Raw genomic sequence first — 16,579 nt, 5'->3', positions numbered from 1 at the left:
GCAGTCATTCTGTGCTGACAGAGTAATTTATAGACTAGCCCATTGACTCCGACATGGTTCACCAAGCGTCTGTACTTGGCTTGAACAGTCATTCTGTGCTGACAGACTAATTTATAGACTAGCCCATTGACTCCGACATGGTTCACCGAGCTCCTGTACTTAGCTTAAACAGTCCTTCTGTGCTGACAGAGTCTTTTAAAGACTAGCCCATTGACCCCGCCATGGTGCACCGAGCGTCTGTACTTGGATTGAACACTCATTCTGTGCTGACAGAGTCCTTTTAAAGACTAGCCCAGTGCTGCCCTCGGACGGATATTCCCGATGCTGCTGCAGGTGATTGACAGGTCTTTCATCATGTACAGATAAGAGAGAGACCTGTTCATTACCTTCAGAAGTGCTTGAAAGAGCCATCCGGGGGAGGGTTGGACTAGTTGATCTCCTGCTATGGTCCCCTATTGAATCTTTAAAGCATATTTTCTCTGAAATGCCAGAGCTTTTCATTGAATAATTCACCAGGCTGCAATCATGCTAGTTGTTTGGGCAGCATGACAGGTTCCTTTAATCTACTTCTTAACATTTTGACTAGACAAATGTCCGTGCACTAACATATTATCCAAGCACTTAAAAAAAGCATCCATTAATATCCAACGTGAACCTAAGTGTAATCCTAGCCAGGTATCTTTGTATGTATATTGTAGCATGAATCTTCTATCTAATGCATGTATGCTGGATTTGTAGCAATCTCAGCCTGGTCATCAGAGGCTTCTTGTGGGAGGCAGTGGCTGTGTGCAGAGGAGGCACTGCTGAAGTCACTGTGTATTTGAGGAGATCCTGTGCAGTTGCAGGGAGGGGGGATTTCCTAGTATGTGTAGAACAACCTGTGTAGTAAGAGACTCACACTGATGGTGATAGGGGGCTGCAGAGGACTGGAGCAGTCTCTGGATCACACTGCAGCTGGCTGTCACATCTAGGTCCTCTCTGTGCTCTCCTCCTCCTCCTCACAACTCTCTCTGGAGTGATCTCCCAGGACATCCCCAGCTGTCTCCTCCTGCACCCTGATCAGACCTGGAGGCTTCATAAGAAGTGCAGGTTTCTCCCAGCTGCAGTCACCTTTACCCTGGATCCTTCACTTAAACTCTAGCAGTTTTGTGTATATCATCCCTGGGTGAGCTCTGTGCCTGTGCCCTGTGCATGGTGCTGGTGCCAGTGCCTCTGATGCCTGTGGACGATGAGGGCACTATTAGAAGAGCTGGGGATCCGGGCATTGCTGTTCGGGGTCTTTGTGTAAGTACTGGGCTTGAGCCCCCTTCTTTTTATCTGTAATGTATGTGTCTTGCAGCTTATCAAGACTGTAACAAGTTTAATGAAGCTCATCCTGTTACTGAGGCTTCCTATTCTGCATGCAGTTGTGGCAACCTGTGATACATATTTACCAGTTCACCTTTTACTGGAAACAGATGTAACAATTTATGTGAAAACATTAAACCATCCAATCAGTACATCGGTGGGTTTTATTAACTCCTTAGTGGGTGGAAACAAATACATTTTTACAGAAAAATCCACAGCTGATGTGTATTATGTGCTCCATGGTGACATCTCTTCAATGCTTTGGTAAATTATCAAGTATGGGTCACTATTACCTTCAAAGATCAAAAAGAATTTTAAGCAAGCCTCATCCAAGAAGTTCTCCTGAGGGGTGTCTATTGATTGCATCCAATCATTTTGGCAATATGGATGCAAAGATTGTCATTATGTGGTTAATTAATGCTTATATTTATTGTCAGGTTAAGGGTTAATTCATTATCATTTATTGTCATGTTAAGGGTTAACTAATGCTCATATTGTCATGTTAAGGGTTAATTAATGCTCATATTTATTGTCATGTTAAGGGTTAATTAATGCCCATATTTATTGTCATATTAAGGGTTAATCAATGCTCATATTTGTTGTCATGTTAAGGGTCCCTGTATACAGAGGGGTTGAGCGCTATCTGTCCAATACCCCATAAAATCCTGTATTGACACCTATTAATTTATTGCATTTGCTTTAATTTGGGTTCTTAATTTTTCCTTAATTATGTCATTATATACTTAGATAATTGCATAAGATCTGAATAGATAATGCAATATATTGTAGCGTATAACATAAAACCAGCCATTTTTAGACACCTGACCTAGTAATAAGTTACATTTTCTACAGAATTTGTATCTGGGGAATATGAGTAGCAGGATTGTCTGCAACTTGCTTCAAACTCTAGGTAAGCCTTCCATAAACCTCTTATCTGTTGTGTGTGTCAGCCTGGCATGATCAGCTGATAAGCCTCATCTTGTAGTTCTAATCATTGTTGCAGAGGTTATTGTTGTTCAGTCAAGCGTCTCTAGGATATACTCTGAATATTACACCTTTGTGACATTCTGCAGTGGTCTGCCTGCTTGGATTTGAGTCACATGTTCTACAGGTGTAGTATTTGCTTTTATTCATTAAACTACAATTTAATTGTGATAGGATTGTATTAGATCTGGATTTTTAGAGCCAGGATGTTGTACAATATGTGTAGAATCAAACACTAAAACATTATCAGCAGCCTTCAATTATTTTCTGTAGTCACCTTACATAAGGAGCATGTAATTAAAAATGTCTTAATGGATACCATGGTATCCGTTCACCATAAGACCTCATTAAAAAAAAGCAAAACCTTAATGCACAATTACCCCCACATATAGGAAGTGCATTCTACCCCTCTAGTATTGTTTTACATCTAGTAACGCTAATTGCAGAATTCCCAATTACCTTGCTTAAATGGAGAACTATACTAGAAAGCTATAAAATGCTTCAAAGGTTATTCCCAAGATAGCACATTTCCCCCTTTCCATAGGATTCCTAGTCGCATTTTTGGGACCACAGGAGGTCACAGTGGTTTACAAAAATATGGAATCTGTAACCCAGAAGTCGGGCTTTGCAAAGCCCAGTCTTCAGTGGAGTGGAAGTGCCCATGTTCAGCTTTTTCTCTAGTCATTGATTATGGGACTGCCCTAGAAAGCCAAGCACAATGCTCAACTATTCCAGCAATCCTATAGACGATAAAGCATTGCAAAGCCAGATTCCAAAGCCCCATTCTCACTTACGCCTGAGGTCTCCCCAGCAATCAATAAGTGTAGAGGGGATAACTTACTGTCTTGGGGATATTCCTCTAAACAACATTGTCATGAAGTGACCAAGTGTTACCAAAATACAGCCAAGATGTACATGTAATAATATGCAGGTACTGAGTATGTCACCACGGAACAGACAGACCAACAGTTGAGGGGTTTAATAACAGGAATCAGGTTCTCCTCACAGGGAGGAAGCAGTGGAATATAACTAGCAATAAAACAGTGCAAAAATATGTCAAACACTGTAACAGAATTAAGCAGGAGTTCTTGAGAAAAAGAACACTTATCAGTCTGATGAGGACTTGCTTGAAGGGTCGTCTTCTCCAACGTAGGCGCCGAGAAACAGCGGCACTTGTCGTCCTTGTGTTGTCCGTGGGCTGAGTAGTCTCTAGGAATCCGCTGCCTGGGGTTTCGGGTACCAGGGGTCATAGTCTCTGTACTGATACCGTGGATACCAGGGGGTCACAGTCTCTGTACGGGCCAATGTCTCTGCAAGGGTCTCAAAGCACCCCTCTCCTGTCACAGCAGAGTCCGCTTTCATGTACTCACAAGATGCAGTCTTTCTGGGCAATCTCCCCGCATTTGTCCTCTGATCGGGAGCTCTCTCTCTCTCCCGGAGCGCAGCTGTGCCCTGCTCTGACCACTGCTCACGCTGCTCTGACCCTTGCGCGCACATCTTTCCCACTCTCTGCCCGGCTTCCTTCCTGTCCCAGTCTCTCAGTCTGCCCCCTGGGGAACCTGTAGCACAGCTCAATGGTTCCAGGCATAGAGCCGAGAAGGTAACTGCCCCCGGACTCTTCTTGTGCTTCACCTCCTTACATTCCCCCCTCTTTCTGCTCACCATTCCATGGGCGAGATTTTCAGGAGTTCCTGTTGGCAATCTTCCAGTCCTTGCACAATCTGCTGCCAGATGAACTCGTCCTGATTGTAGCGAACAGGGGGTACACCAGCTGTTGAACGTTCAGAGCATCTCAAATCAGCAAGGGCGGTAGTGTCAACTGCTGTGGGAGGAGTCAAGGTTTCCTCCGATACATTGGTAGTTTCAGGCACCAGCCCTGTTTCTGGGTTCCCTGGGAGAGATTGGGAGTCTTCCTCATTTCCACATCTACATTGATTACTGGCGCAGCTGGTGGGGGCACTGGAGCCAATTGGTCTGATTCAGGATCTCGAGACAAACATGGACGCAACATATTCCTATGCAGTGTGCGGGTGGGAGTCCCCTCTTCTGTTTCGGGCTGGACCTCATAAACGGGACCCCCGTTGCCGAGCCGCCGCTTCACTCGGTACGGCCTTTTCTCCCACCGGTACTCTAGTTTGTTGTGTGGGCTCTTTTCCCTCACTAAGACTCGGTCTCCAGGCCGCAGGGCTGTCCCCTTTTGAGGAGCTACCTGGGGGTGCTCCAATTCTTGCAGCAGGTTCTGCAATAGACGTTGAATTGTCTGCAGCCGACAACAATGTTTTTGAACCCAGGAGTACACCCCCGTCTGTGGGTAGTCCTCCTCGGGTTCCAGCTCCAGCTCTGCCAGCCCCTTCCCACGTCGGCCAAAGAACAAAGAGTAGAGGGTGAATCCGGTAGTGCTGTGTTTCCGATTGTTATATGCCCACACCAATTCAGGGACGGACTCAGTCCACTTCGCCTTCTGGTCCTCTTCCAGGGTCCTCAGGATTTGAATCAGGGTGCGGTTAAATCTTTCACAAGCCCCATTCCCCTGTGGATGATAAGGGGTGGTCCGAGACTTATCGATTTTGTACAGCTGGTGCAGCTCCTCCATCACTCTTCCGAGGAAGCAGGCCCCTTGATCAGAATGGATGCGCTTGGGACACCCGTACACCTGTATGAAGTGTGCAAATTGTGTGAACAGCAGACTCGGCAGTCTGGTCCTGCGTGGGCGTCACTACGGCAAATTTAGTAAAGTGGTCTATCATCACTAAACAATGCTCATAGCCTTGGTGTGCTGGTCCATTTGTCAAGTAATCTATTGCCAGTAAGTCCATGGGGCCAGAAGTCCTCACCGTCTCTGTGGGGGCTCATTGTTCTGGTGGTTTGACCAGCTCACAACTTCTGCATTGCTGACATACTTTCGCCACGATGTTCCTTAAGTGGGGATGATAAAATAGGTGCTGTAACTACTGGAAAGTTTTTTCTGGCCCAAAGTGTGCTCCTTTCTCATGTGCTTCCTTAGCCACCTGGTCTATCAAGGACGAGGGAATCACCATCTGCCATACAAGACTGAGTTCTGTTTGCAGGAATACCTTCCGGTACAGGATACCATCCCGCAACTGGAGTCTCTCCCACTGGCGTAGCATCCTCAGTAATTCAGGTGACATGGACCTCCTCTCGTGCCGATTGGGCATTTGTTCAGACATAACCCACCTTCTCAACTGAGCTATCTCCTGATCCTCCTGCTGCACTCAGACCCACTCATCGTGGGGCTGCTCCAGCAAATTCACACAGGCCTCTTCCTGTTCAATTTCCCGCTTTGCTGCCACCGTCCTGGCAGTCTCTCCATAACCTGGAACCTCCACATTTGTCCTCTGACCGGGAGCTCTCTCTCTATCCCGGAGCGCAGCTGCGCCCTGCTCTGACCGCTGCTCACGCTGCTCTTACCCTTGAGCGTGCATCTTTCCCGCTCTCTGCCCGGCTTCCTTCCTGTCCCAGTCTCTCAGTCTGCCCCCTGGGGAACCTGTAGCACAGCTCAATGGTTCCAGGCATAGAGACGAGAAGGTAACCACCCCCGGACTCTTCTTCTTCTTCACCTCCTTACATACATCCATATCAATGTACGCAATCTAACTGGGAGGCAGCACTGTTATGGATGATTGAGAATGCTGGTGTTACCATAATATCAGGAGAAAAATATTAAGCCTTGAGTGCTACTGATTGTGGAAGTTCATAAGGAATGCAAAGTTGATCCAGTAGAATGTAAATTCAATAGAAATTTTATTTTTAAACATGTTACTCAAAATTCTAAAAAGCAATAAACAGGCATAACATTAAAGTCTTAATGCTTCTGTATAAAGGATTTAAAGAAGACTTTATTATTCTAATGTTATGCCTGTTTATTTTTTACATCTTTGTTTAACATTTTAACATTGAAATACTCATTGAATTTACATCCGTCACCCTGTGACTGTACGTGATTAGGGAAAGGGGCCCTGCACTGTCCCTAGGTCTGGGGCCTTAAAGGGAACCTGTCACCACGTTTTTGGAAGATGGGATAAAAATAGCGTTAAATAGGGGCAGAGGTGGGCATTACATTAGTGTGTTTGTTATGCGTTTATTACCCACCTAAGTTGCCGAAATACCTTTGCAAAGTCTCCGTTTTCGCCTGTCAATCAGGCTGGTCTGGTCAAAAGGGCGTCTTGTCTTCCCCCAGATTTTGCGTAGTTTTCCGTTGGTGGCGTAGTGGTGTGCGCATGCCCAAAGTCCTGAATCCTCTGCCAGGGGATTTAAAAGAGCGCGCTGTTCGTTTTCATTGGTGATCGGTGGGCGCGGCCATCTTCCTTTGGCCGCGCGTGCGCAGAAGCGGCGCTCTGCTGGCCGCGGCTTCAGGAAAATGGCCGCGGGATGCCGCGCGTGCGCAGATGGATATCGCGGTGGCCATTTTGCTGAAGCCGCGGCCAGCAGAGCGCCGCTTCTGCGCACGCGCGGCCAAAGGAAGATGGCCGCGCCCACCGATCACCAATGAAAACGAACAGCGCGCTCTTTTAAATCCCCTGGCAGAGGATTCGGGACCTTGGGCATGCGCACACCACTACGCCACCAACGGAAAACTACGCAAAATCTGGGGGAAGACAACGCCCTTTTGACCAGACCAGCCTGATTGACAGGCGAAAACGGAGACTTTGCAAAGGTATTTCGGCAACTTAGGTGGGTAATAAACGCATAACAAACACACTAATGTAATGCCCACCTCTGCCCCTATTTAACGCTATTTTTATCCCATCTTCCAAAAACGTGGTGACAGGTTCCCTTTAACTATCCCTGTTCCCAAAGGTACCTCTGATGGTGAGGAGGTTTGGGCCACGTGCCTTACTGCTCTTCTGCTATACTCTAGGCTGTCCCCTCCCCCAGGAGGCCTGGGATAGAAATGCTAGTAAATAAACACATAAGACAAATAGGAATAACAAAAAGCAGCTAACATACAAAACACTCACCAAAGGTAGAAAAATATTTAGGGAAGGACAGAAATGTACAAACCAAACGGAATAGAACAATGAGGAAAACATACAATCAAAAACAGCATACAACAATCTCCAGCAGCAGAAATGATCTTCAACTGGGCACAGCAACTCCAGGGAACCGGAAAGTAAACTTTCACTGGGGAGGAAGAGAAGATCTGGACAGATTTTATAGAGAGAGGAAATGACCAGGTCAGTAGCTGCAGTGAGATTGAGCTGCATGTTTCCAATCAGCATATAAAGAGTTGTTAACCTATTCAGTAGCAAATAAAGCAAAATTCATTTAATATGGAACACAAAACACACAGGCTACATGGAAGATCTGCGATTCCCACTACATAATGATTTTCTAACCCCAGATCTCCCAGGAGAATGTGACATTCTCATGACCCATCTTGTTGGGTATACTTTGATAACCTTCTGAACTCCCCCAACCATTCGTGCCCAGGGCTTGGTATTTTTCGTGTTTATTATTTGTGTGGATACCTAGACATCATAAACGCTCATGTGATGCTGCTGCAGCTGGTTCCTCTTGTACTTGGATCTACACCATACACTGACCCCTAGTGTTGTGCCTGCTCACTGTACAAGCCCCTAAGGTGGTTGGCTCTCCCATGGGTTAATTTATCACTGGAGATGAGCGAACATCGTTGGCTCCCTCCTTATTAGGCAAGCTATAGCGCTTACCGAAGAAGCTGCAGCGGAATCCCTGATACCTGGAGCGCATATGATAATCAGGTGTCTGGCTCCACAGCTGCATGTGTCGCGGCTGTGTGGCAGTCACAACACACAGGCTCTTCATGCATGTGTTGTGACTGCCACACAGCCACGACACATGCAGCTGCGGCGCTGGACACCTGATTATTGGGAGCGCTCCAGGTATCTGGGTTCCCAATGCAGCTTCTTCAGTAAGCGATATAGCTTGCCGAATAAGGAGGGAGCTGACGATATTCACTCATGTCTAGTTATCACTAGCATCAGTTTGTAAACCTAGTTCAAAGTTATTTTAATAGGTGTACTCTATATGTAGTCACGTTTTTCTCATTTTTTTGTCATGTGGTATTCGTTGGTGATTTTAGTTAATGAACCGTGTAAATGCCACTGTCAATTGTTGTTGTGTGTGCGCACTTGTTCCCACCAAACTGATGGATGGGTTACTGTAGCTGCCGGGGACTTGCTGAAGATCACCATAACTGCCATTTTGGTCCTCCTGTGGAGCAAAGACACACTGTGGTATTGCAGTGTACACTATAATTGATAGGTTCAGTTCTGCTATGGGGGCCAAAAAAGTAGATAAAAAATAAGTTTTCAAAAGTTAAAAAAAAGGATAGTACAGTTTTTAAAAGTATTAAAAAATGCAAAAGTTTAACCCCTTAAGAACTGCCGATATGCCTTTTAACGGCGGTAGTTAAGGGTACTTAACGCCGTTATTATTATTATTATTATTATTTATTATTATAGCGCCATTTTTTTCCATGGCGCTTTACATGTGAGGAGGGGTATACATAATAAAAACAGGTACAATAATCTTGAACAATACAAGTCACAACTGGAACAGGAGGAGAGAGGACCCTGCCCACGAGGGCTCACAATCTACAAGGGATGGGTGAGGATACAGTAGGTGAGGATAGAGCTGGTCGTGCAGTGGTTTGGTCGATCGGTGGTTACTGCAGGTTATAGGCTTGTCGGAAGAGGTGGGTCTTCAGGTTCTTTTTAAAGGTTTCGATGGTAGACGAGAGTCTGATATGTTGTGTTAGAGAGTTCCAGAGTAGGGGGGATGCACGAGAGAAATCTTGTATGCGATTGTGTGAAGAGGAGATAAGAGGGGAGTAGAGAAGGAGATCTTGTGAGGATCGGAGGTTGCGTGCAGGAAAGTACCGGGAGACGAGGTCACAGATGTATGGAGGAGACAGGTTGTGGATGTGTTGTGAATTTGGATTCTGGGCTCCCCCGGTGGCTACTGGTGGAATTGAACTTGTGACATCATCTTCCCTGTTCACCTGTTCTGATTAGATCTGGGTGTCGCTATATAACCTGGCTTCTCTGTTAGATGCTTGCCGGTCAACAATGTTATCAGAAGCCTCTCTGTGCTTGTTCCTGCTCCCAGACATCTACTAGATAAGTTGGACATTCGTCCATGTTTTGTTTTTGTATTTTGGTTCCAGTTCACAGCTGCAGTTTCGTTACTGTGTCTGGAAAGCTCTTGTTGATCAGGAATTGCCACTCTGGTATTATGAGTTAATGCCAGAGTCCTAAAGTAATTTCTGGATGTGTTTTGTTAGGGTTTTCTACTGACCATGAAAGTATGCTTTCTGTCTTCTGCTATCTAGAAAGCGGACCTCAAATTTGCTAAAACTATTTTCCTGCTGCGTTTGTTGTTTCATCTCATATCACCGCCAATATATGTGGGGGGATTCTGTCTCCTTTTTTGGGCATTTCTCTAGAGGTGAGTCAGGTCTTATATTTCCCTCTGCTAGCATTATTTAGTTCTCCGGCCGGCGCTGGGCATATAGGGATAAAAAGTAGGACATGCTACCTGGCTACTTCTAGATGATGCGGTAGGTTTAGTTCATGGTCAGTACAGTTACATCTTCCAAGAGCTTGTTCCTATTGAGGCTTATGCTAGTTCTCTGGCCATGGAGATCATGACAGTTTGACCGGCCCACTAAAGGGTTAAAATCCTTGGCTGAGAAAGGAGAGAAATAAGAAGTCTGCTGAAAATTTTTTTTTTTTTTTTTTTTTTTCTCTAGTAGTTAGTGTGCTCTTAATTGGATCACTTGCCAGTCTGTCTATGCTGCAGTCTTTCTTTTTTTTCTCTCTCCTTCTAATCTTTGAATGGCTCTATGTTCACCTGTCTATAATGGATCTACAGAGTGTAACTGCAGGTTTGAATAATCTCGCCACGAAAGTACAAAGTTTGCAAGATTTTGTTGTTCATGCTCCGGTATCAGAGCCGAGAATTCCTTTGCCGGAATTCTTCTCAGGGAATAGATCTAGCTTTCAGAATTTTAGAAATAATTGTAAGTTATTTTTGTCCCTGAAATCTCGTTCTGCTGGAGACCCTGCACAGCAGGTTGGGATTGTGATTTCCTTGCTCCGCGGCGACCCTCAAGATTGGGCTTTTGCATTGGCACCAGGGGATCCTGTGTTGCGCAATGTGGATGCGTTTTTTCTGGCCTTGGGCTTGCTTTATGAGGAACCTCATTTGGAACTTCAGGCAGAAAAAACTTTGATGTCCCTATCGCAGGGGCAAGATGAAGCTGAAATTTACTGCCAAAGATTCCGTAAATGGTCTGTGCTTACTCAGTGGAATGAGTGTGCCTTGGCGGCTACTTTCAGAGAGGGTCTTTCTGATGCCATTAAGGATGTTATGGTGGGGTTCCCTGTGCCTGCAAGTCTGAATGAGTCCATGACAATGGCCATTCAGATCGATAGGCGTCTGCGGGAGCGCAAACCAGTGCACCATCTGGCGGTGTCCACTGAGAAGACGCCAGAAAATATGCAGTGTGATAGAATTCTGTCCAGAAGCGAGCGGCAGAATTTTAGACGGAAAAATGGGTTGTGTTTCTATTGTGGGGATTCTACTCATGTTATATCAGCATGCTCTAAGCGTACTAAAAAGCTTGATAAATCCGTTCCCATTGGCACTTTACAGTCTAAATTTATTTTGTCTGTGACCCTGATTTGCTCTTTGTCATCTATTACTACGGACGCCTATATCGACTCTGGCGCCGCTTTGAGTCTTATGGATTGGTCCTTTGCCAATCGTTGTGGGTATGATTTAGAGCCTTTGGAGACTCTTATTCCTCTGAAGGGGATTGACTCCACCCCATTGGCTAATAATAAACCACAATACTGGACACAAGTGACTATGTGTATTAATCCGGATCACCAGGAGACTATTCGTTTTCTGGTGCTGTATAATCTACATGATGATTTGGTGCTAGGATTGCCTTGGCTGCAATCTCACAACCCAGTCCTCGACTGGAGAGCTATGTCTGTGTTGAGCTGGGGATGTAAGGGGACTCATGGGGACGTACCTTTGGTGTCCATTTCATCATCTATTCCCTCTGAAATCCCTGAGTTCCTGTCTGATTATCGTGACGTCTTTGAAGAACCCAAGCTTGGTTCGCTACCTCCGCACCGTGAGTGCGATTGTGCTATAGATTTAATTCCGGGTAGTAAATACCCAAAGGGTCGTTTATTTAATCTGTCTGTGCCTGAACATACTGCTATGCGAGAATATATAAAGGAGTCCTTGGAAAAGGGACATATTCGTCCATCGTCATCTCCCTTAGGAGCCGGTTTTTTCTTTGTGTCAAAAAAAGACGGCTCTTTGAGACCATGTATTGATTATCGGCTTTTGAATAAAATCACGGTTAAATATCAATACCCATTGCCGTTGCTGACTGATTTGTTTGCTCGCATAAAGGGGGCCAAGTGGTTCTCTAAGATTGATCTCCGTGGGGCGTATAATTTGGTGCGGATCAGGCAGGGGGATGAGTGGAAAACCGCATTTAATACGCCCGAGGGCCACTTTGAGTATTTGGTGATGCCTTTTGGTCTTTCTAATGCCCCTTCAGTCTTCCAGTCCTTTATGCATGATATTTTCCGCGATTTTTTGGATAAATTTATGATAGTGTATCTGGATGATATTCTGATTTTTTCGGATGATTGGGACTCTCATGTCCGGCAAGTTAAGAGGGTTTTTCAGGTTTTGCGGTCTAATTCTCTGTGTGTCAAGGGTTCTAAGTGCGTTTTTGGGGTTCAGAGAATTTCCTTTTTGGGATATATTTTTTCTCCCTCTTCCATTGAGATGGATCCTGTCAAGGTTCAAGCTATTTGTGATTGGACGCAGCCCTCTTCTCTTAAAAGTCTTCAGAAATTTTTGGGCTTTGCCAACTTTTATTGTCGATTTATTTCTGGTTTTTCGGATGTCGTTAAGCCATTGACCGATTTGACTAGACAGGGTGCTGATGTTGCTAATTGGTCCCCTGATGCTGTGGAGGCCTTTCAGGAGCTTAAGCGCCGTTTTTCTTCTGCCCCTGTGTTGCGTCAGCCTGATGTGACTCTTCCTTTTCAGGTTGAGGTCGACGCTTCTGAGATCGGGGCTGGGGCAGTGTTGTCGCAGAAAAGTTCTGACTGCGCCGTGATGAGGCCTTGTGCCTTCTTTTCCCGTAAATTTTCGCCCGCTGAGCGGAATTATGATGTTGGGAATCGGGAGCTTTTGGCCATGAAGTGGGCGTTTGAGGAGTGGCGCCATTGGCTCGAGGGGGCCAGACATCAGGTGGTGGTATTGACTGACCACAAAAATTTGATCTATCTTGAGACCGCCAGGCGCCTGAATCCTAGACAGGCGCGCTGGTCATTATTTTTCTCTCGGTTTAATTTTGTGGTATCGTACCTACCGGGTTCTAAGAATGTTAAGGCGGATGCCCTTTCTAGGAGTTTTGAGCCTGATTCACCCGGCAACTCTGACCCCACAGGTATTCTTAAGGAGGGAGTTATCTTGTCAGCCGTTTCTCCAGACCTGCGGCGGGCCTTGCAGGAGTTTCAGGCGGATAGACCGGATCGTTGTCCGCCTGATAGGTTGTTTGTTCCTGATGATTGGACCAGTAGAGTCATCTCTGAGGTACATTCTTCTGCATTGGCAGGTCATCCTGGAATTTTTGGTACCAGGGATTTGGTGGCAAGATCCTTCTGGTGGCCTTCCCTGTCACGAGATGTGCGAGGCTTTGTGCAGTCTTGTGACGTTTGTGCTCGGGCCAAGTCTTGTTGTTCTCGGGCTAGTGGATTATTGTTGCCCTTGCCTATTCCTAAGAGGCCTTGGACACACATCTCGATGGATTTTATTTCAGATCTGCCTGTTTCTCAGAAGATGTCTGTCATCTGGGTGGTGTGTGACCGTTTTTCTAAGATGGTCCATTTGGTTCCCCTGCCCAAATTGCCTTCTTCTTCCGAGTTGGTGCCCCTGTTTTTTCAAAATGTTGTTCGTTTGCATGGTATTCCTGAGAATATCGTTTCTGACAGAGGAACCCAATTTGTGTCTAGATTTTGGCGGGCATTCTGTGCTAGGATGGGCATAGATTTGTCTTTTTCGTCTGCTTTTCACCCTCAGACTAATGGCCAGACCGAGCGGACTAATCAGACCCTGGAGACATATCTGAGGTGTTTTGTGTCTGCTGACCAGGATGATTGGGTTGCTTTTTTGCCATTGGCGGAGTTCGCCCTCAATAATCGGGCCAGCTCTGCCACTTTGGTGTCCCCGTTTTTCTGTAATTCGGGGTTCCACCCTCGATTTTCCTCCGGTCAGATGGAATCCTCGGATTGTCCTGGAGTGGATGCGGTGGTGGAGAGATTGCATCATATCTGGGGGCAGGTGATGGACAATTTAAAGTTGTCCCAGGAGAAGACTCAGCTTTTTGCCAACCGTCACCGTCGTGTTGGTCCTCGGCTTTGTGTTGGAGAATTGGTGTGGTTGTCTTCTCGTTTTGTCCCTATGAGGGTCTCATCTCCTAAGTTTAAGCCTCGGTTCATCGGTCCGTATAAAATATTGGAGATTCTTAACCCTGTTTCCTTCCGTTTGGACCTCCCTGCATCCTTTTCTATTCATAACGTTTTTCATCGGTCGTTATTGCGCAGGTATGAGGCACCGGTTGTGCCTTCCGTTGAGCCTCCTGCTCCGGTGTTGGTTGAGGGTGAGTTGGAGTACGTTGTGGAAAAAATCCTAGACTCCCGTGTTTCCAGACGGAGACTCCAGTATCTGGTCAAGTGGAAGGGATACGGCCAGGAGGATAATTCTTGGGTCACTGCATCTGATGTTCATGCCTCTGATCTGGTTCGTGCCTTTCATAGGGCCCATCCTGATCGCCCTGGTGGTTCTGGTGAGGGTTCGGTGCCCCCTCCTTGAGGGGGGGGTACTGTTGTGAATTTGGATTCTGGGCTCCCCCGGTGGCTACTGGTGGAATTGAACTTGTGACATCATCTTCCCTGTTCACCTGTTCTGATTAGATCTGGGTGTCGCTATATAACCTGGCTTCTCTGTTAGATGCTTGCCGGTCAACAATGTTATCAGAAGCCTCTCTGTGCTTGTTCCTGCTCCCAGACATCTACTAGATAAGTTGGACATTCGTCCATGTTTTGTTTTTGTATTTTGGTTCCAGTTCACAGCTGCAGTTTCGTTACTGTGTCTGGAAAGCTCTTGTTGATCAGGAATTGCCACTCTGGTATTATGAGTTAATGCCAGAGTCCTAAAGTAATTTCTGGATGTGTTTTGTTAGGGTTTTCTACTGACCATGAAAGTATGCTTTCTGTCTTCTGCTATCTAGAAAGCGGACCTCAAATTTGCTAAAACTATTTTCCTGCTGCGTTTGTTGTTTCATCTCATATCACCGCCAATATATGTGGGGGGATTCTGTCTCCTTTTTTGGGCATTTCTCTAGAGGTGAGTCAGGTCTTATATTTCCCTCTGCTAGCATTATTTAGTTCTCCGGCCGGCGCTGGGCATATAGGGATAAAAAGTAGGACATGCTACCTGGCTACTTCTAGATGATGCGGTAGGTTTAGTTCATGGTCAGTACAGTTACATCTTCCAAGAGCTTGTTCCTATTGAGGCTTATGCTAGTTCTCTGGCCATGGAGATCATGACATGGATGGCTTTGTATGTCATGGTTAGGCTTTTGTTATTAACTCGTATAACGGCGACCGCAAAAAAAAAGCGCGATATGCCATTTAATTTCTCTGGAAAAAACAAAAACAGTCAGAGATGCTTACCTGTCTAACTAGGCCTAAATACACATGCACTAACAGGGTTCTGCGGACCCAAGTAAAATGGCAACTCCACCGGTGCAATAAGGCTGGCGCCTTCAATCAGAGTTTGGCCGTGTGCCACACCACACATTTAATTTCTCTGCCCTCCAATGTGATTGCACATCAGAGGACAGAGAAATAGGGTCTCCGATTGCCCTCCGATACTTACCAGTTTCTCCCGGTTGTCCCTGGATCCCCCTGCTTCACCTCATGGCCGCCGGCATCTTCTTCCGGTAAGAAAATGGCAGGCGCATGTGCAGTGCGCCCAGCGAGATCTGCCAGCCGGCACCCGGCAACAATAAGATTTTTCCTATTGGTTCATTTTGGTCACTGTGATAGACAATATCACAGTGATCAAAATAAAAAAGATAGTAAATAACCCTCCCCCTTTATCACCCCCTTAGTTAGGGAAAAACAATAAAATAAAGAAAATTTATTTACTTCCATTTTCCAATTAGGGTTACAGTTGGGCTAAACTGAGTTGGGCTAAAGTTAGGGTTAGGGTTGGGGCTAAAGTTAGGGTCAAAGTTGGGGCTAAAGTTAGGGTTAGAATTGGGATTAGGGTTAGGATTGGGATTAGGGTTTAGATTAGGGTTAGGGTTGAGATTAGGGTTGGGATTAGGGTTAGGGGTATGTTGGGTTAGGGTTGGAGTTGGAATTTGGGGGTTTCCACTGTTTAGGTACATCAGGGGGTCTCCAAATGCGACAAAAAGTAAAATGGTGCTCCCTGCCTTCGGAGTTCTACCGTGTTACCCAAACAGTGGTTTACCCCTTACATATGGGGCATCAATGTACTCAGGACAAATTGGGCAACAACTTTTGGGGTCCAATATCTCCTGTTACCCTTGGGAAAATAAAATATTGGGGGCTAAAATATCATTTTTGTGGAAAAACTATTTTTTTTAATTTTCATGGCTCTGCGTTATAAACTTTTGTGAAGCACTTGGGCATTCAAAGTGCTCACCACACATCTAGATAAGTTCCTTAAGGGGTCTAGTTTCCAAAATGGTGTTAGTTGTGGGGGGTTTCCACTGTTTAGGCTCATCAGGGGCTCTCCAAACGCGACATGGAGTCCAATCTCAATTCCAGCCAATTCTGTATTGAAAAAGTCAAACGGTACTCCTCTTCCAAGCACCCAAACAGTGGTTTACACCCACATGTGGGGTATCAGCATATTCAGGAGAAATTGAACAATACATTTTGTGGTTCATTTTCTCTTTTTACATTTGTGAAAATAAAAAAAATTGGTTCTGAAGTAAAATGTTTGTAAAAAAAAAGTTAAATGTTAATTTTTTCCTTCCACATTGCTTCAGTTCCTGTGAAGCATCCGAAGGGTTAATAAACTTCTTGAATGTGGTTTTGAGCACCTTGAGGGGTGCAGTTTTTAGAATGGTGTTACTTTGGGTACATGTACACCCCTCAAAGTGACTTTAAAT

At 45.5% G+C, this 16,579-nt stretch overlaps 1 protein-coding gene across 1 annotated transcript in view; it reads left to right on the top strand.

The window, feature by feature from the left end:
• Window positions 1–852: 852 nt before the first annotated feature.
• The window catches only part of PLPP4 (phospholipid phosphatase 4), a 182,808-nt gene continuing 167,081 nt past the window's right edge, over window positions 853–16,579 (top strand). Inside the window, exon 1 of the mRNA XM_077258745.1 lies at window positions 853–1,284. Coding sequence (XP_077114860.1) covers window positions 1,229–1,284 — 56 coding nt within the window. The 5' untranslated portion in view covers window positions 853–1,228. The remainder of the gene's footprint in view (window positions 1,285–16,579) is intronic.

This window comes from Ranitomeya variabilis, chromosome 4, assembly GCF_051348905.1.
Source record: "Ranitomeya variabilis isolate aRanVar5 chromosome 4, aRanVar5.hap1, whole genome shotgun sequence".
NCBI classification, from domain to species: domain Eukaryota; kingdom Metazoa; phylum Chordata; class Amphibia; order Anura; family Dendrobatidae; genus Ranitomeya; species Ranitomeya variabilis.
The sequence above is the reverse complement of the archived record's forward strand: the minus strand, read 5'-3'. Positions and strand labels throughout refer to the sequence as shown.